At 40.4% G+C, this 21,239-nt stretch overlaps 1 protein-coding gene across 3 annotated transcripts; it reads left to right on the top strand.

The window, feature by feature from the left end:
* The first annotated feature begins 9,094 nt into the window (after positions 1-9,094).
* Positions 9,095-17,678, top strand: Tlr1 (toll like receptor 1). Of its 3 annotated transcripts, none has more exons than XM_077110211.1 (3): positions 9,095-9,110; positions 11,483-11,569; positions 15,110-17,678. In XM_077110211.1, the coding sequence occupies exon 3, from the start codon at positions 15,176-15,178 to the stop codon at positions 17,561-17,563; it is 2,388 nt and encodes a 795-aa protein (XP_076966326.1). In that variant the 5' UTR covers positions 9,095-9,110; positions 11,483-11,569; positions 15,110-15,175; the 3' UTR covers positions 17,564-17,678. The 3 variants fall into 3 exon arrangements, with proteins under 3 accessions (XP_076966326.1, XP_076720343.2, XP_076966325.1); XM_076864228.2 differs by lacking the exon at positions 9,095-9,110 and adding an exon at positions 9,656-9,791; XM_077110210.1 differs by lacking the exon at positions 9,095-9,110 and adding an exon at positions 10,383-10,461.
* The last annotated feature ends 3,561 nt before the right edge of the window (positions 17,679-21,239 follow it).

Genomic DNA, 21,239 nt, shown 5'->3' with positions numbered 1-21,239 from the left:
GACTTTGTTTCTTCTTAAATAATAGGGAAAGTATAGTCAGGAGGTCTCTGATAGTGTATTAGTCTACTCTTTTGTTATATAACAAAATATACAAGATGTGTGTGTATGTGTGTCTATCTACCTAACAGTTTTGGGGGTTGGAAGTCCAAAGAGCATGGTGCTGGCTCCGGTGAAGGTCTGTCTGGCTACATCACATCATGGTGGATGGCATCATGGTGGGACCATGTGAGAGAAAGAGAAATCACAGGGTGAAACAGGAAGCCAGAGAGATGGTAGGAAGGAGCTAGGCTTTCTGTTTATAACAGCCCTTTCAAAACAACTAACCAGGTTCCCACAAGAACTATTATCAGTTTCTTCCAAGGGCATGTTTTAAATTACCTAACCAACTTGCATTAGGCCCCACCTCTTAAAGCGCCCACCACTTCTCAACATTGTCACCCTTGGAGCCAAGCTTCCAACCCAAGAGACATTTGAGGGTCAAACTGCATCCAAATAATAGCAGATGGATAGCTATCCCTATTCCATAGTCATTCAAAGGTGGCCAGTTAGCTCTGTTTCCCACAGTCCTTGTCTTCTCCACAGTTCTCGCCATCCTGTTTTATGTGGAGTCACAGGAACGGATGAAGACTGCTGTGTCTTCTTTGAGAGCTGTGTATAAAGGGAAGCTGAGGTACAGGTGTATGATATCATAGTCGTTATTGCTTTTTGACAAGGATTATGTAACAATTTACTCTCCTGAACTCCTGGGGCTAGAGTGTAATGTCGTCTAAAACCGCTTTAGAAAGTGACCAACCTCAGAGGATCCTTTATCAACGTAAGCATCATCCTGAGGAAAGAGATGGGCTCCTAGATCAGCCTTGTGAGTGACTCTATTGGCACTCCCCCTCCACTTGGCTTTCGAAGATGTCGGCTCCTCCATGGACAGCATAAAAGGGGGCAGGCTTACCTTAGAAACACGGATAACCCAGTGCTACTGCCCCCTCCCCGAATCTGGCATTATGAGGGGGACTGGGGAATTTGAGGGCGGGATGATGGTGAGGATGGGGCCAGCTAGGTCAGCTGTTTCTTGGAATGCCCTGGGAGAAGTGCCTGATCCCAATTCTTGGCAGTTTTCATAGAATGTGGGTATGTAACACTTCCTTGTTTTCAGTTTTGAACCCAAGCCATAGGAAAAGTTCCAATTGAAACCCTGTTTCATAATCAGGAGAAGGGAAACAAAAACTCTTCACTGAATTACATGTTAGATGAGCAATCTAGAAAAAAATTGTAAATTTGAGTTAAAAAAATCAATAAAGGACATATTACCCATAGCAAGAGGAGAAAAAGTAGAGATTAATGGTATGGCTTATATCCATTGGTTCAGAAAGTCCACTTCATAGAATCCATCCTAAGAAAATAATTGTTCATACATGTCCCAGAGAAACATTGCTGCTTATTGTAGTGTTGTTTCTAAATATTGAAAACAGTTTAAATATTCAGCAATAGAAGACTGGTTAGATACATTGTATAATAAAATGTTTAAAATATATTATGGGGCTGGGGTTGTGGCTCAGTGGTAGAGTATTTGCCTAGCCTGTGTGAGGTACTGGGTTCGATCCTCAGCATCACATTAAAAAAAATTAAATAAAGATATTGTGTCTATCTACAACTTAAAAAAATTAAATAATATACATTACAAATAAAACAAAATATCATCCAACCAATAATAACAAAGTGTGGATGAATACTTACTGACATTAAAAGGTATTTGATATATTATGAATTGAGGAAAACAGATAAAAAGTATCATACAATAAATCCAATCCAGTAAAATTATTCACTGAATAAAAAAAATAACATACATAGGGTTTTTCAAGATCATGGACTTGAGAAGGTCACTTTCCTGGCTGCATGGTGGTGTTAAACCAAGAAAGCAGACAGGCAACTTCTCAGCAAGGGGGGTGGAAGAAAAAAAAAGGGACATAACTAGGAATTAGTTCTGTAAATTCAAAGCAGATCAGGGACTCAGGAGGTTGGGCATAATAAAATAAGGAAAAAATCCCCAGTGCCACTGCCACCTATACTGCTGCTGCCTGCTGCAGTGGTCCTCCCTCACCCCTACAAACAAAATGGACAGATAAAGGAATTAAAGGGATCTTCATTTTTAGGAGATCTGAGGCATATCTGGGTATGGAGACCTCAGAGATCAAAGACACCACCCAACTAACCTGAAAGGTGCGCAGCACAGTAACCTCGTGTGGGAAAGAAGCTGCGGCTCTTCCAGCTGCCCATGGAGGAGAGGAAGGAACCATTCTGCAGCTGTATGGAGGGGCCCAGCAGTTGGGGGAACTTTTTCCTGGCAAACCTGAGCTTGGCCCGAAATACAGGCCTGGCAAACTCACACCACATGACATAGAGTGCCTAAGTGACCAGGAGAAAATCAAACATAGAGAGGGGTTTACATAGGGGAATACAGGTCATGGAAACCTTCTAGGGTCCCCCACCTTCTCCTCCAGCCCAGCAGCTTGCAGAACCAGCTGGGAGAGATGCCCCCAGCCAGGAATTTGAAAGGGCTGAGGCAGGAGTGATTGAGTTTGGAGACTGAACCTGAGACCAGGAATCACGGGGTCTGTGGGTACTGGAGGGGACTAAGGATTGACTCCCCCACTGCATGAGAGGAACCAGGGACGATCCCTGGGTGCAGTCTCCCAGTGTGGACCAGCAACTCCTGGGCCCTGGAGGTGAACTGATTTAAAGTCTTCAGACCAACTGGCATTAAACTGGCCTAAACTCTGCCCTCTAGGACCTCTGCTTATGGGATTTCCTCTCACACTCCAGCAACCCCACCTAACACTTGCTGACAAGGGAAGCTGAGAATCTTTTGGCCTGAAATAGACAACAGAAACAAAACCTTTCACTGAAATCTTTATTTTTTTAATTTGTTTTTCCTGTTTTCTTTGTTCAATTGTGATCTGAATAGTTCATTGACACTTATACATATTCATTTTTTTCTCACTTATAGCTTTTTTTTTTTTTGGAGGAAGTTATTTTTCATGGATCAGTATTGTCAGGACTAGGATTTTTGATGTTCTGGTTGTTCTTATATTCTTTTATTTTCTAAAAAATTTTATGTTACATATTTTTTTCTCTCACTTATATGTTTCCCTTGATTCTCTTTATCTCTTTTCTTCTGCTGACAATCTCTATTCTCTCTTCCTTTAATTTTTTACTTCTATTTTTTCTTCTTCTTCCTCATAATCCTCACATCCTCCATCACTTCTGTTCTCTCCTTGTTCACTGTTCAAAATTGTAAACCATTTTGCAAACTTACTGTGGATCACATCATTTCTTTTTATTGTGACAATTAACATTGTAGATGTCATAGCAGGAACTATTTGGTTTAATGCTATATAATGTCTGCATTGGTTGTTGTTATTATTTGTCTCCTCCTAAATAGTAAGGTACTGGAAACCTTCAGAGACACTATAAGTTCATAGGGTAGAAACTCTATTGCCCCAGATCCATACTATTAGGTGGGTAGACACATTTATAACATGAAAAAGCAAGGGAACAAATCACCCCAAACAAACCCAAATACTTCAATAACAGAATCTATCAATACCATAGTAGAAGAAATGCCAGAGAAGGAGTTTAGAATGTTCACAGTTAAACTGATTTGAGAGGTAAAGGACATGTAAGGAGTGAAATGAGAGAGAAAATACAGGAAGTGAAAGATCACTTCAGTAAAGAGAGATTCTGGGGGAAAAAAATCAGGCAGAAAACCTTAAAATGAAGGAATCAATAAATCAAATTAAAAATTCAATGGAAAGCATCACCAACACATTGGACCACTTGGAAGACAGGGTTTCAGGCAGTGAAGAGAAAATGTATAATCTTGAAAATAAACCATAAAGATGTTAAGAGACCATAAATAGAACTTCCAAAAAATATGGGATAAACAAAGGAGTAGAAATAAAAACCAAAGGAATGCACATTTTTTTTCCAGATATTTTGTAAGCAGATCAGTTAGTAGCAAGAAATCAGCTGTGGTGGGATAGTGACACCACAAATATCGGCAAATGCTACCAATCAGACTGGTTTTTGAACCGGTTTACTGGCACACAGCTGACTGGCATTAGTAATAGCAAATAAAAGGTGGACTTGCTTACATAAAAATGTATATATTTATTAGTTCAAAAGATCATGAAATGGAAAGGTGAACAATGGAGTGTATGTTTGCAAAATGTTTGACAGAAGGTCAACGTCAGTAACATAAGATAATGTAAAAACATAACTCCGATAGATAAATAGGTAAAATGACATGAACAGGCATTAAAGAGATATGAACTGCCAACAAATATAAAAAAAGTCCAATAACACTTATAGTGGAACAAAAATGAAACAATAGTGAGATCATGCTGTACGTCAATGAAATTGCCAGATGTCTAAAATGCTCCTTTCGGGGTGGGTGTGTATAATGTGCACTCCTGGAGAGCAGGTACACTGGGACACACTTTATGGAAAGTACTTTGGTTGATATGCATCAAGAACATAAAAATGTCCATGTTTTTAAATCTGGTTATTTCTTTCTAGGAATTTTTTTTAAGATAATAGTAAAAAAAATCCAGACCCAGACTCTATAAAAGTGCTTGTTAACATTTTGTGAAACTGAAAGAGCAAATCCCCACCCTCCTCCTGCTCTCAGGACATGGTTGGAAACGGCCTGTCTTGACCTGAGATTTACTCAGGTATTGACATTCTAGTGTCAATTTCAAAAAATTTGGCCGGAAAGTGTTAGGTCGCTAAGGGAAAATTCATTAAAATGTACAAGTCTGAGCGATGCCATTTCTCATTCCCAGTGAGATTTACAGGACACAGTTTGAAGTTTGACACACTTAGGCTCAGGTGGGTTAGAGAAATTGTGGAATTACGTGGAGAAAGCAGGGAGAAAAGAAAGGTGCTATGTTTGAATAGGGGTAGTATCCCCCAAAGGCCATGTGTGGAGGACTCACTCCTCAGGGTGGTACATTTGGGAGGTGTTATGGATCTTCAGAAGGTGGGGCCTAGTGGGAGGTCCGTGGGTCATTGGCAGTGTGTCTTTGAAGTGGATTGTGGCAAATTGGCCTCTTCCTCTTTCTCTCTTTTCTGGTTCATGAGGTGGGCATTTTTGCTCCACCATACACTCACTGTCATTGCCATCTGGCACACCACCAGAGGTCCAAAGCAAAGGTTTTGCCTGGTTTGGGACTGGAATCTCCAGAACTGGGAGCCAAAGTAAACCTTTTGTCTTTGTAAGTTAATTATCTCAGGTATTTCGCTATAATGGTTGAAAACTGAATAACAGAAGGAAAGGAATATGCTACTGCTGCTCTGCACATGATGGGAACAGTAACCCCACTGTGAGAAGAACCTCACAAATTATGATACTGTGCTTATTGATTAAGAAACCATATTCTCCACACCTTCATCACAAAAGTGCAATGGAGACTTAGAGAAGCTGCTTTTACTAAAAGCACTGACTCTACTTAGGTCTGCAGATGCCCAATGGATAACTGAAAGCAGAATAAAGCTTGGCATCTGTGCCTTCATTTTGTATCATTTTAGGTACATGCATGGTGTTGAAAGTCTGTAGTCCCAGCTACTTGGGAGGCTAAGGCAGGAGAATTGCAAGTTCAAGTCTAGCCTAGGCAACTAGACCGTGTCTCAAGGACTGGGATACAGCGTGGTGTTGTGATCCCTGGATTTTATTCCCCAGTATCAAAGAAGATGCTCAACATCATATTGATCAGGGAAATGCAAGTCAGAAACACAATGAGATACCACTTCATACTTGATAGGATGGCTATAATACAAGAGAGATGACAAGAAAATATCAGCAAAGTTGTGGAGAAATTGGAACCCTTACATGCTGCTGGTGGGAAGGTAAAATGGCACAGCTGTTTTCAAATGTTCTGGCAATTCTTCAAAAGGCTAACTGTAGAATCCCCGATTTATGTATCAGTTCCCCTCCTAGGTATATGCCTGAGAAAATATGCCAATGAAAAAACTTGTACATAAATGTTTATAGCAGTATTACTCATAAAAGCCACAGTGTCCATCAACTGAGGAGTGGGTAACTAAAATATGGCATATCTACACAACTGAAAATTATTTGGTAATAAAGAAGGTGAAATGGCGGTGCACGTTATAACATGGATGAACCATGAAAACCCAATGCTACATGAAAGAAGCTGATCATAAAGTGCACATGTTGTATACAAATCTATAGAGATTAGTACCATCTATGGAGTAGAGGAGTGGTTTCCGAGGACTGGGGTATATGGGGGAGTGGAGGGTGAGGGCGAAGGGATGTAATGCTGTTTTCTAAGGTGATGAGAATGTTCTAAATTGATTGTGGGGATGGTTTCACAACTCTGTGATTACACCTAAAGCCATTCATTTTTACACCTATAAGTTTGTAAATTTTAATAGTATGTGAATATATTTCAATAAAGCTAAAAAAAACCTAACTATAATTTACATCGAATTGACAAGACTGTTTATACTACCCTGGATCCTATAAGAAATGTCTGGGTATGGGATAAAGGTGGTCAGAGAAATTGCTGTGGAAAGAAGTATGGGGTTGCCTAGACTATAAGTAGGAAATCTTCATTTCAAAAGAGCTCTTCAGGCTGCTGTTAACTGGACTTGGACTTGGACTTTGTGCATGGCTGTGATACCTCCACTAGACCTGTGCTGTCCAAGATGGAAGCCTTTAGTCACAGGGGATCGTGGTGAACCTGAAATGCGGGTAACCCAATAGAGATGTGTTGAATACCCACTGACTTTTGAAGACCTAGAATTAAAAAAAAAAAAAAAAAAAACTCATTAGAGTAATGTTTTGTATTGATCACATGTTTAAAAAAATATGTTGGTTATATTGAGTTAAATGAAATATGAAAAAGTCGAGAAAGAAGCCATATTCTCCGAGAATGAGAGCTTTCCTGGGGGTGTGGCTGTCTGATCACGGACATGCATGATCACATTGTGCGTCTGTTCAAGGATAGGAGAGGACAAGGAGACAGGTGGGCAGCCCTGAGCGCTGGAGGACTTGGGGGAGAGGCAAGACCTGGGAGCGCTGAGAAGTTTCACCTGAGGAGTTTCACCTGGCATCCCACTTGCTTCCTGGGTTCAGAGTCAGGGTGAGCCAGGTCTGGAATTCTTAGTCAAACATTCCCCTTCTCTCCAGTGACAGATTGAAGTGAAGAAATGGTGCATGAGCAAGTGGGAGATTCATTCTTTTAGTTTCTGAAATAAATTTGTAAACCATTTTTTTCCCGTTAAATTCTAAGATGAGGAGGGGTGCAGAGGGAGAGAGACTGTATTATAAATCAAAAAGAAGCCCACAGTCCTTACTTTAGGAACTCGAACCAGGTTCCCTACGTGGCAGAAAGGCTGATTCCAGGGGAAAGCTGTGGAGGGAGATAAAGAAGGCGTCCTGTCCTCCCGCATCAGACCTTGACCGGATATCAAGTGCAGAGGCAGATGGTTGGCATTCCTTAGCTTTGTTTGCCCATGTGTGGTTTTGCCATTTTTGTTGTTGGTGGTTTAAAAAACAAGAGTGGAGCCATCAGAATGCCTCACTTGAGATTGCTGACAAGATAAGCCCAAGGAAGTATCTTGGCCCTTATCTGAAAAAAGAGAGTCTTAGTATGTTTTTGACACAGTGTTTAAAAATCATGTTTTTCAAAAAGCTGGGAAATATCAATGGAAAAAAATCAGCACCAACTTGGATCTAAAAACCAATTGGTCAAAAAATATATGATTGCGCTGGGGTTGTGGCTCAGTGGTAGAATGCTTGCCTGGCACGTGTGAGGCCCTGGGTTCAAACCTCAGCACCACATACAAAAAATAAATAAACAAATATAATAAAGGCATGCTGTCCATCTACAACTACAAAAATTTTAAAGAAAACATATTCAGCCGCGTGATCAGCACGCTGGCTTCATACAAGAGGTTCATATTAGTGAGATCAAAATAAACACACAAGACTCAATTACCTTTTTCTTTGACCAGGTCTGAGCCGGCCCTCCCTCTGGCTCCTGCCTGGAACCACCGGGTGGGGCAGCAAGGCTTACTCAGGACTAGCAGGAGAGAGAGAGAGAGCATGCCAGAGGATGGCCTTTTATTGGGGAACAAGAAATTCAGGGGAAAATTCCATCCAATGAAGGTCGAGGGGGACAGCATTCCAAGGTCAGGGTCAGTGATTGGTCTCAGGGTCAATGGTCAGTCACACCCCCACACGGAAGGGCTCTCACACCTAGAGAGGGTGGGGATTAGTTCGACACAGTTTAGCCAGAACGCCTCACACCCAATCAGGGAGGTGCCCAATCACGTGCGAGAATGGCTTCCCACAAACATGATTATCATCCATTCCATAGCATATGAATTAGCTTCCCTCTTTATGGATGTATTGCAGTAATACTTTAATCTTGACCCTTGCTCTTTCTGCTGTCAGTCACTGAGGTAGTGCATTGATCAAAAAGCCAGAGGAAGCCGGATGTGGTGGCACATGCCTGTAATCCCAGCTGCTTGGGAGGCTGAGGGAGGAGGATTGCAAGTTTGAAGGCAGCCTCAGCAATTTAGCAAGACCCTGTTTCAAAATCAATACAAAAAGAGCTGGAGATGTAGCTCAGTGGTAGAGAGCCCCTGGGTTTCATCCCCTGTACCTCCAAAACAAACAAACCAAAAAGCTAGAAGAAGAGCAAAGCAGCTGAAACACACCCAAAACCACACCCCTGCCTCTCCCAGCACACCACTGGAATAGGCTTTTTGAATTCAGCCAGTAAAAATCTATGAGTTATTAACATCGCCTCCTTCACTTCGTTGGTGTCAACAGCAGTGAGCTGACTGTAGTGAAGGGACTTGATTCTCTTTGAGCACAGTTCTATCAATTGGCCCACAAACCCTATTCATTCTTACTGCGATGTGTAATCCCAGTGGACTTCAGTAGATGGCATACAAGAGCTTTCTTGTTTTTTTTTTTTTTTTTTTTTCAACACTGAATCTGGTTGCCAATGAATTAAAAGTTCACGGAAGTTACTTGAATTTCTTAAAGGCTGCCAAACAGAACAGACTGGCAGGTTGTCTTGGTAAGCAACATCTTATTTTATTCCACAAAAGAAAATAATGGTGTAGCTAGTTACTGGGTGTAGAAATTGCACAAGTCTCTAAGCCCTGGGTTCTATTTCATATATATACTTATTGTGTGGTTTGAACTAGCATTTGTTTATCAGCTCCTAATCCTAAATCAGAGAAAAAAAATTTTATCTTGCTGGATGAGACTTCATGTGTGATTTGCTTTCAAGAGAGATTTTTTAAGTAGGAAGATAAACATTTGGGTCACAGAGGTTTTCTGGCTTTCTTTCAGAACTGCTCGTTTTTAAATTTTAGATGACATTACCCTTCCCCTCGTCCCCCTCCATCCACAGTCTTTGCATTGAAAATGTTCAGGAAAATGGGACATGTGATGGTTTGCGTAGGGTTAGAGTGTGTTCCTCCAAGGGTTCACGTCTTGGAATTTAATCCCTACGGTGAGGTGTTAAGTGGGTGGAAACTCAAACTGATTCTGGGATTTAGAGGTGGGGCATTTGGAAGGGGGTGAGGATTAGGTAAATTTATTAGGGTGGGTTCCATGATTGAGTCTTTATAAGAAGAGAGAGAAAGACCAGAAGACACACACACACACAGGTGCCACGAGATGCCTGCACAGCGTTGGGACTGCCAGCAAGAAGACCATCACCAGATGCAGCCCCTTTATTTGGACCAGTACTGTGAGTCCAAATCAACCTCTTTTCTTAAGTAGCCTCCTTTGCTATTTCGTTATACTAATTAAAAGAAAAACAAAAACCAGGCTAGCGTAGGATGTGCATGTCTCTCCTGGGGGCATCTCCAGCTCCTCTGTTGGAATGGGCAGGTTTATTTTAGTTTTTATTTGGGGTTGTCCCCATTCTTTTTCTGAGAACACTGAAATTGTTCTGGAGAGCTAGAGGTCAGGGGGAATTGTAGGTTTTGAAAATGTTTTTAAGGTTATCTTCAGTTTGCTCAAAAGAACTGAAAGTGATTCCATCTTCTCCACAAAAAGCAAAGGTTCACAAAACCACATGGAAACCAAGCAGAAAATCTCTCGAACTGGTTCCAATCCTTTTATCCTGTGGTTCATAGCTAGTTGATTTGGTGCAGAGAAGACTTGTGCTATGTATTTGCAGGACTGAACTCTGAACTTCAGGGCCAGATTGTTTGAGAAGTATACATGAGGATCAGTGAAATACCAACTTAATGCCCCAAAGTCTCCAAACCAAGGAGATTCAAATGTATTGCTACCCTGAATCATCCGACGTGAGGCTACACCTACCATAATCACAAAAAAAGACATAAACAAACCTGAAGGTTCTTATGCTTTTAAATTAATTGGCCTACAGCTTCCTTTAACTGTTCAATTCAGTAAGTAATCATTTTATTTGGTAGTAAAATAATTTTGAGCTTCTAGTATAGATGAATGTTAGTGACTGTCATTCAGACTTTGAGCAAAATATATTTTGTTTACTCTAGAGAATTGAAACATGGATTTTCATTGAGTTTAACAAGTTTGGTATATAAAATTTATAGATCCTGTAAATGTCTAAAATCAGTTCTTTATGTGTGCAATACTTAGATTTCTTAATTATAGAAATTAAAAATGGTTGTGTCAACTGAGTACTTCAAAGTAATGATTCTCTCTATATATACACCATAAAAAATCATCACATAAAATCATCATACACACACACACACACACACACACACACACCCGCTCTCTCTCTTTCTCTCTCTCTCTCTCTCTCTCACACACACACACACACACACACCACAACGGAGTTTTATTCAGCCACAAAGAAGAATGAAATTATGTTATTTATAGGAAAATGGATGGAACTTGAAGACATCACGTTAAGCAAAATAAGCCAAGAAATCATGAAATAAAAATGTCATGTTTTCGCTCATGTGGAAGCTAGAGAGAAAAAGGGAGAAAAAGGGGTCTCATGAAAATAGAAGGTCTATCTAAGGGTAGAGGAAGGAAGTCACTGAGAAGGAAGAGGAAAGGGAAAGAGGGAGTATAGTGGGGGGGTAAAACTGATCAAATTAGGTTATGTGTAGGTAAGACTGAAACCCACTAGTCAATGTAATTAACATACAACAATTAAAAAAAAAACAATGATTTTAAATGACTGAGCAAAATGAGGACTGGGGGGTTGAGTCAATTAATTTATGTAATGATATTTGAGTCAATTTAGCTAGATAGGAAATGATACTTTTATTAAATACTTGGGGACAGGCAATTTCATCCATTTAAATCTTTTAGGAAATTGTGAAGGAATATTTTGGGAAATTTCTGGGCCTTTCCACCAAATATAATCAGTGCCATAAAAAGACCACCTTCACTTTTAACACGAACTTAAATGTTTGTCTCATCTTTCTTGCTCAGACTTTTGTGAATGCAATAAGAGGGGCCTTCCTCTGTGTTGGAAGAAATGAGGATAACTAAGGTAACTTTGGACATTCCTATCAAAGGGTAAGTCCCAGGCAAGCTCTGCAAATCAGTTCAGTTTGCATGTCTAACTTGGGGAACTTTTGTAACCAGGTTGTTTCTGGGGGTTGGATTATTTTAAGTCCTTCTGCACCAGCTGAGATAAGGGAAGGGACGTGGGAGGAGAAATCTTTGCTGGTGCTTATGGCCTGCTCATCAGTGCTGTTCCCAGGGATTTTAAATACGTTCTCTGAGAGCCGTGTGGCTGTGTGGCCCCAGCTGGAAGGGTGTCTGGGGCAAGAGGTGTATCACTCTCCAGGGTGCATCCCAAGGCAGCTCCCTATGATACCACGTGTCACTGGAATGGTGATGATAAAATGGCATCCGAGCCACCTGGGTTGATAACTAGTGCAACAGGCACAACCTAAGACAATGTCTAGCACTTCACTGGGAAAAATACATACTCGATGAAGGAAAAACAGACCCTTCCAGGGCTCCCTGCCCTTGGCTCTCTCCAGTTAGAACCCTGACTGCTTGCAATGATCTCCAAGGCCCGGTATGATCTTGGCTTCCTCTTACCTTTGTTCCCGTTGACCGTGCTAATGTGATCTCCTTGCTCTTCTTGAGACAAGCCAACTTCAATTCCATCTCAGGACCTTTGCCAGAAATGCCTCACCCCCAGGTTTTTCCACAGTGAATCTTTCACTTGATTCTGATTTTTATCCCAGACTCATCTCAAAAAGGCCTTCTCCAATGAGCCAATCAAAAATATCCCACCAAGCACCATCTCATACTTACAATTCACACTGCTTCAGTTTTCTACGTTGCACTTATCACTACATGAAATCAAAGTTAGTCATTTCTTTTTTTATTTTCTGTCTCCCCGTCAGATAATTAGCTCCTTGAGAAATAGGACTTTGTCTTGTTCACTGCTCTGTCTCTAGTTCCTAAAGCATGGCCAATAGGTAAAAAATAGATGAATGAATAGATCTTCTTTTTTTGTCTTTTAAAAAAATTGTTCTTTTTAGATATACATGACAGTAGGGTGTATTTCGACATATTATACACATATGGAGTACACTTTACTCTAATTAGGATCCCGTTCTTGTGGTTGTACATGATGTGGAGTTTCACTGGTTGTGTATTCATATATGAACATAGGAAAGTTATGTCCAGTTCCTTCTACTGTCTTTCCTATTTCCATCCCCCCACTCCCTTCCCTTCATTCCCTTTTGTTAATCCAGTGAATTTTTACTCTTCCCATCCCTGCCTTTATTATGTGTTAGCATTCAAATATTAGAGAGAACATTCGGACTTTGGAGTTTTGAAATTGGCTTATTTCACTTAGCATGATATTCTCTAGCTCCATCCATATACCAAATGCTATAATTGTATTCTTTATTATTGCTGAATAATATTCCATCATATATAGGTCACATTTTTCTTTATCCATTCATCTGTTGAAGGGCATCTAGGTTGGTTCCATAGCTTAGCTATTGTGAATTGAGCTGCTATAAACACTGATGTGGCTGTGTCACTGTAGTATGCTACAGTCCTTTGGGCATATACCAAGGAATGGGATTACTGATTCAAATGGTGGTTCCATTCCAGGTGTTCTGAGGAATCTCCAGACTGCTTTCCAGAGTGGTTGCACCAATTTGCAGTCCCACCAGCAATGTATGAGTGTACCTTTCCCCCCACAACCTTGTCGATATTTATTGTTACTTGTATTCTTGATAATTGCTATTCTTACTGGAGTGAGATAAAATCTCTGTGTAGTTTTAATTTGCGTTTCTCTAAGTGCTAGAGATGTTGAGCATTTTTTCATATCTTTGTTGACTGAACATATTTCTTCTTTGTGAAGTGCCTGTTCTGTTCCTTTGCCAATTTATTGATTGGGTTATTTGTGTTTTTTGGGTGTTAAGTTTTTTGAGTTCTTTATATATCCTGGAGATTAATGCTGTCACGGAGATTCAGGTGGCAAAGATTTTCTCCCATTCTGTAGGTTCTCTCTTCACGTTCTTGATTATTTCCTTTTCTGTGAAGAAGCTTTTTAGTTTGATACCATTCCATTTATTGATTTTTTTATTTTACTTCTTGTGCTTTAGGAGTCTTGTTGAGGAAGTTGGTTCCTAAGCCCATGATGGAGATTGAGCCTACTTTTTCTGTTAGTAGGTGAAGGGTCTCTGGTCTAATGCCTAGACCACTTGACTACTCTGAGCTAAGTTTTATTCAGGGTGAGAGATAGGGGTTAAATTTCATTCTGCTACATGTGGATTTCCAGTTTTCCCAGCACTATTTGTTGAAGAGGCTATCTTCTCCATTGCATGTTTCTGGTGCCTTTGTCTAGTATGAGTTAACTGTATTTATGTGGGTTTGTCTCTGTATCTTCTATTCTTCTATTCAAGCCTGTTTTGGTGCCAATACCATGCTGTTTTTGTTACTATAAGTCTATAGTATAATTTAAAATCTGGTGTTGTGATGCCTCCTGCTTTTCTCACTAAGGATGTTTTGGCTATTCTGGGCTCTTATTTTTCCAAATAAATTTCATGACTGCTTTTTCTATTTCTATGAGGAACATCATTGGAATTTTTAAAGAAATTGCATTAAATCTGTGCAGTGCTTTTGGTAGTATGGCCATTTTGATAAAGTTAATTCTGCCTATCCAAGAACATGGGAGATCTTTTTGTCTTCTAAGGTCTTCTTCAATTTCTTTCTTGAGTGTTCTGTAGTTTTCAGTGAATGCACCTTCTAAAAGACCTTTTGTTATGATTTAATTAGCTTTTGAACAAGACAAATGTTAGCCCAAACCGAATGTCAATAATAGAAGATAATGCAAGAACAGTCCTAATCCAGTCATATGGGGGGACTCTCAAAAAAGTCCTGGGGAGACACCACCCTTTCATGTCTAAGGTACCAGATGAATCTTAGCCTCAGTTCTAAATGAGCTTGGAAGGGTCAGGGCCAGAACCATCTTTTAGATGAACCATCTTTTAGAGTCCTACAGCTGCTGTAACAAATTATGATAAGCATATAGAAACTTATCCTCTCATAGTCCTGGAGGCTGAAAGTACGTTATCTAGGTGTTGGCAGGGCTGAAGCATCTCTAGAATCTCCTCCAGCATCTAGGCTACAGGTATTCCTAGCCTGTGGCTACACTACTCCAGCCACTGCCTGCCTTCATGTGGCCCTCTGCTTGGTGTCTCTATCAAATACCTCTCTGACTCTTTCTTATAGGGACACTTATCATTGGATTTACTAAGCATCTGTATAATCCAGAACAATCCCCCATTTCAAGGTCTTTAACTTTATTTCTGCAAAAAAACTATTTTTCTAAATAAGGCAACATTCATGATTTCTGGGGATTAGGAGGTAGATATACCTTTTGAGAGAAACCACCCTTCAACCATTACACCATCCATTTTTAGTTATTTGGTTAGAATTCACATAATCATTTATCTTCCTGATTTTAGGTTTTATAACCCTAACAAGTGTAGCTTTCATTTTATAAGTCTCTAATAAGCATGTTTAATGTCATCTATGCTTAATTTGAGATAATCATTTAATATGGATTTTTCCCCTTAGGATCTGTACCCGTGTCAAGATGCTCTGAAGAATAGTAACTACACCAGGAATGTCTAGTGTTACAAAATGACTGAAAAGAATTCTAGTCTCTTCCGATTTGTTATCATCTTGGTGTTAGTGGTGAAGATCAAAATCCAACTATCTGACGAAAGTGAATTTTTAGTTGACAGGTCAAACACAGGCCTCACCCACATTCCCAAGGAACTCTCTCTTGAAACAACAACCTTAGATGTCTCACAAAACTATATATCTGAGCTTCAGACTTCTGACATCCTATCACTGTCAAAGCTCAGGATTTTGATCATTTCTCACAACAGAATCCAGTATCTTGATATCAGTGTTTTCAGATTCAACCAGGAATTGGAGTACTTGGATTTGTCCCACAACAAGTTGAGGATGATATCTTGCCACCCTGCAGTGAACTTCAAGCACTTAGATCTTTCATTTAATATGTTTGAAGCACTGCCCATATGCAAAGAGTTTGGCAGCATGTCTCAGCTAAAATTTCTGGGATTGAGTGCTACGCAGTTAGAAAAATCTCGTGTGCAGCCAATTGCTCATTTGAATATCAGTAAGATTTTGCTAGTTTTAGGAGAGACTTATGGGGAAAAAGAAGATCCTGAGAGTCTTCAGGACTTTAACACAGACAGTCTGCATATTGTTTTCCCTATGAAAAAGACATTCCATTTTATTTTGGATATGTCAGTAAGCACTGCGATAAGTTTGGAACTGTCTAATATCAAATGTGTGCTGGACAATGAGTGTTCTTATTTCCTAAGTGCTTTGGTAAAACTTCAAAACAATCCAAGGCTATTGAATCTTACCTTGAACAACATTGAAACAACTTGGAATTCATTCATTAGTATCCTCCAATCGGTTTGGCCAACAACCATAGAATATTTTTCTATATCAAATGTGAAACTACAAGATCATCTTGACTCGAGGAATTTTGATTATTCTCACACTTCTCTGAAGGCCTTGTCGATACACCAAGTTGTCAGTGATGTCTTCAATTTCTCACAAAGTAACATCTATAAGATCTTTTCAAATATGAATATCCAGAACGTTACAGTGTCTGGTACCCACATGATCCATATGCTTTGCCCATCCCAAATTAGCCCATTTCTGCATTTGGATTTTTCCAATAATCTCTTAACCGACATGGTTTTTAAAGATTGTGGAAACTTAATTGAGTTGAAAACACTTAGTTTACAAATGAATCAATTAAAAAAACTTGCAAACATAATTCATATGACTGAGGAGATGAAGTCTCTGCAACAATTGGATGTTAGCCAGAATTCTTTAAGGTATGAAGAAGAGGAGAAGACGTGCTCTTGGACTAAAAGTTTATTAAGTTTAAATCTGTCTTCAAATATACTTACTGACTCAGTTTTCAGCTGTTTGCCTCCCAAGGTCAAGGTACTTGATCTTCACAATAATAGAATCATGAACATCCCTAAAGATGTCACCCATCTGGAAGCTTTGCAGGAACTCAACGTAGCATTCAATTCTTTAGCTGACCTTCCCGGATGTGGTACCTTCAGCAGCCTCTCTGTACTCATCATTGACCATAATTCTATTTCCCACCCATCAGCTGATTTCTTCCAGAGCTGCCAGAAGATGAAGTCAATACAAGCAGGGAACAACCCTTTCCAATGCACATGTGAGCTAAGAGACTTCATCCAACATATAGGCCAACTGCCAAGTGAAGTGGTAGAGGGCTGGCCTGATGCTTATAAGTGTGACTACCCAGAAAGCTATAAGGGAACCCCACTAAAGGACTTCCATGTGTCTCCATTATCCTGTAACACAGGTCTGCTGATTGTCACCATTGGGGTCGTGGTGCTGGTGTTAACTGGTTCTGTGACATTCCTCTGTCGCTACTTGGATCTGCCCTGGTATCTCAGGATGGTGTGTCAGTGGGCCCAGACTCGGCACAGGACTAGGAACATCCCCTTGGAAGAACTCCAAAGCACTCTCCAGTTCCATGCTTTTATTTCATACAGTGGGCATGATTCTGCCTGGGTAAAGAGTGAATTACTCCCAAACCTAGAAAAAGAAGATATCCGGATCTGTCTCCATGAAAGAAACTTTGTTCCTGGCAAGAGCATTGTGGAAAATATCATAAATTGCATTGAGAAGAGCTACAAGTCCATCTTTGTTTTGTCCCCCAACTTTGTCCAGAGTGAGTGGTGCCATTATGAGCTGTACTTTGCCCACCACAATCTCTTCCATAAAGCTTTTGATAACTTAATTCTGATCTTGCTAGAACCCATTCCACAGTACTCCATTCCTAGCAACTACCACAAGCTCAGAACTCTTATGGCACAAAGAACTTATTTGGAATGGCCCATGGAAAAGAGCAAACATGGACTTTTTTGGGCAAACTTAAGAGCAGCCATTCGCATTAAGTTGACGGCTCAAGGAAAAGAAATAAATCACACACAGAGCTGAAAATATTTCTCTTCTCAAAGTTGCTTTTTTTGGAAGTTCCAACAACGACTTTATTTTGTATCAACATAAATCTAAACAGGAATCTAACTTCACGATGTAGTTAATAATGTGTAATTTCAAGGCCTCTGTTCATCATTTTTATGTGGCAATAAAAATTAATGAAATGATATAATTTCAATTAAATTGATTTAATGTTAAATTTGATTCATCTTTTTTCTATAACTACATTCATTGAATTTATCATGAAATCAAGAGGAGCATTTGTTTCTCTTCAGTGATGTATTTCTGTGTGCTGAGATCAATATTAGAAAACTCCATGACCTACCTACCTATAACTGGGTTCCTACAGCAAATTTCTGCAGCTGTTGGTGCCCTCTGCGTTTCTACTCAGCATTTGCCTTTTCATCTTGAAGGCTGCTCATTGCTAATGCCAGAGACTCTATGCCTGAGGTTTTTTTGGCTTTTTTTTCCCCCCCAGACCAAGAGGCTCACAAAAAGGGCAATTCAGAAAAGCTTTAGAGTTCTTAGAAGCAGCCTTCAACCAATGTCAGAAAGAGAATTGATGGATAAATACTCCAATTTTTCTCTTCCATTTTTGGAGATAAATCTGGGGTGTACTTTATACTCTTTCTGATTTTCCCAAGTGGGATAAGATTCTGATTGTCCTCAGTAGAAATGGTTTAACAGAGTGCTCTTTTTTAAAAAATATTTATTTTTTATTTTTTAGTTTTCAGTGGACACAACATCTTTGTTTGTATGTGGTGCTGAGGCTCAAACCCGGGCCGCACGCATGCCAGGGGAGCACGCTACCGCTTGAGCCACATCCCCAGCCCCCAACAGAGTGCTCTTTTACTTTTTTTCTCATTTTCTCATTCTTGTATGGATGTTTCCTGGGAGCTATTGCATCCTTCACTAAGGGTCTTCTTCTTCTCCTCTCCTGCTCCTTCTTCCTCTCCTTCCCCCTCTTCCTCCATGTCCCCCTCCTCTCCCCTCCCCTCCCTTTTCTTCCCCTTCCCTCCTTCTCCTTCTCCTACTCCTTCTCCTTCTCCTACTCCTTCTCCTTCTCCTTCTCCTTCTCCTTCTCCTTCTCCTTCTCCTTCTCCTTCTCCTTCTCCTTCTCCTTCTCCTTCTTCTTTTTGGTACCAGGGATTGAAACCAGGGGTATTTTACTACTGAGTAATATTCCCAGCCCATTTTATTTTTTTATTTTGGGACAAGGTCTTGCCAGGTTACTTAAGTCCTCGCTAATTTACCAAGGATGGCCTCGATCTTGTGATCCTCCCATCTCAGCCTTCCAAGTTGCTGGGATTACAGGTGTGCACCATCACACCTAGCAAGAGCCTGCTTCTGTGGGAATGCAAACCAAGATAGTATTCCACCTTGGTTCAGATGGAAATTCCAAATCTGGTTTCCTGTGTCTGGAGCTCTTGCTGAGATTCTAGTTGCATAAACTAATATGCACAAAAACCTTTCTCCTTTGACCAGAAGGAAGAATGTAGTTGAGGTGTAGTATACACAGCACTCCTATATGCTCTGGCCCCAGCTCTCAGCTGCACCCTTTAATTCTGGGAAACACCAGTGGAGGTGATAGGGGATAAAGAAAAGACAGAGCCAGGCGGGGTGGCACACGCCTGTAATCCCAGTGGCTCGGGAGACTTAGGCAGAAGGATGGTGAGTTCAAAGCCAGCCTCAGCAATTTAGCAAAGCCCTAAGCAACTCAGTGAGACCCTGTCTCTAAATAAAATACAAAATAGGCCTGAGGATGTAGCTCAGTGGTTTAGTGCTCCTGGGTTCAATTCCTGATAACTCCCATATCTGCCCCCCCAAAAAAAAAGACAGGCAGACAGACATAGAGGAAGAAAAAGCTGGGGCCAGGTGGGTAGCCAAACTGTGAAGGAGTTTGACTGACTCAGAGCTAGCTCAGCATATTGATTATATAGGTTTTATCAACAGGTTATTTGTGGGAAAGTTTCAGCAAAGTGGGCAATTTGAAGGATGTAGAACTGGTGAGACATTAGGATTATCTTGTGGTGCTCAGAATTCTCTATCCCCAGGACCTGGTGCCTAAGCTCAAGGTCCCAACTGATATAACTCTGCACCTTTGCACAGTTTCCTTAGGCCGGCGTCACCATAGAAACCGGGGCCACTTGACCTGCACCTTCACACAGGAAGTTCCCAGCACAACCACAGCCCTGAGGCCATCAGACCACAAGTCAAATCCTCACTCTCCACACCTATCTTTGGAGAACTATTAAGCAGATAGGGCAGTACACGGAATGGGCTGTGCCATGTATTTTTTTAGTTGTAGATGGACACAATATCTTTATTTATTTATTTTTATGTGATGCTGAGGATCGAACCCAGTGCCTCACACATGCGAGGCAAATGCTCTACCACTGAGCTGCGGCCTCAGACCATGTATTTTTTTTTTATATTTATCACATATCCTCTTATGTTTATCACATATCCTTTTATATTTATCACATGTCCTTTTCAATCCATCAGCCAGGTCGGGGCAAGTGTAACTGACAACATCTTGTCATAACTGCACCACATCTCTCACCTCATGCCCCGTGGCTTCACTAATACAGCTACATGAGAGACGGTTGTGGAATCTTGTTCAACTATTCTGACACATCCCCAAACCTATAAGTGAAAGACATCATTTGAAGGCAATCCTTGACGACCACAGGGTGGGAGTCACTAGAAAAATACTCCTCTATTCTTGGGTTAAAGACTGGGACATAGTCTATACTGTTTCCTGAACAGTCTCCAATAGCCCTGAGCCATACTCAGCCCTAGGGAAGACCGTGTGTGATTCCCTCTGGGCTGAATTTCTTTCTTTGTTCTACCCTTCTCAGTCCTCTTGCTCTTGAGCTCTGACATTACTTCTCCAAACAATCTGTACACAAAGTTCTTGTCTCAGTCTCCCCTTTTACGAGAGGAGATTGGGGGGTACCCAAATAATTGGAACTTACAGTGAATCAGAGGACCCTATATATATCTGAGTAACTAAAATAAAAAAAAATAACAAGAATACAGAATGGAAGTTTAGAAATCTTCTAGCTTAACTGAAATGAGTCTTCTTAAAAATGGTGGTTTTTCTGTCAGGTCTTGGAGGAAGAATTTAACTTTGGAAAGTTCAATGTGTGATGATGAGCTATGGAAATGCCATTCTATATAGAGAGGTTCAGAGAGTAAAGGCAGGGACTGGTGTCCCAGTTTAACTGGGTCATGAAGTTCATGAAAAATGACAGTAGAATATAAATGTGGAAAGTTACATTGAGAGTATTATGCTGAGTGATATAAGCCAGCCCCCCCCCAAAAAAAAACAAAGGCCAGATGTTCTCTCTCCTATGTAAATGCTAACATATAATAAGGGCAGGGATGGGAAGAATAGAAGTTCATTGGATTAGACAAAGGGGAGTGAAGGAAAGGGAGGGGGGATGGAAATAGCAAAGGCTGTAGAATGAATCAGACATCACTTTTACATGTTCGTATATGAAAACGCGACCAGTGAAACTCCACATTGTGTATAACCACAAGAATGAGATCCTAATTAGAATAAATCATACTCGATGTATGTATGATTTGCCAAAATACACTCTACTGTCATGTATACCTAAAAAGAACAAATAAAAAAAAAATCCATTGGATAACTGTTTTCATATAATCC

Source organism: Callospermophilus lateralis, chromosome 8 (genome assembly GCF_048772815.1).
Source record: "Callospermophilus lateralis isolate mCalLat2 chromosome 8, mCalLat2.hap1, whole genome shotgun sequence".
NCBI lineage: Eukaryota > Metazoa > Chordata > Mammalia > Rodentia > Sciuridae > Callospermophilus > Callospermophilus lateralis.
This window is presented reverse-complemented; position numbering and strand designations above follow the sequence as displayed.

What these genes read in the sequence shown, in the direction of transcription:
- Tlr1 (XM_077110211.1), top strand. Translation starts at nt 15,176, where the DNA reads ATGACTGAAAAGAATTCTAGTCTCTTCCGATTTGTTATCATCTTGGTG.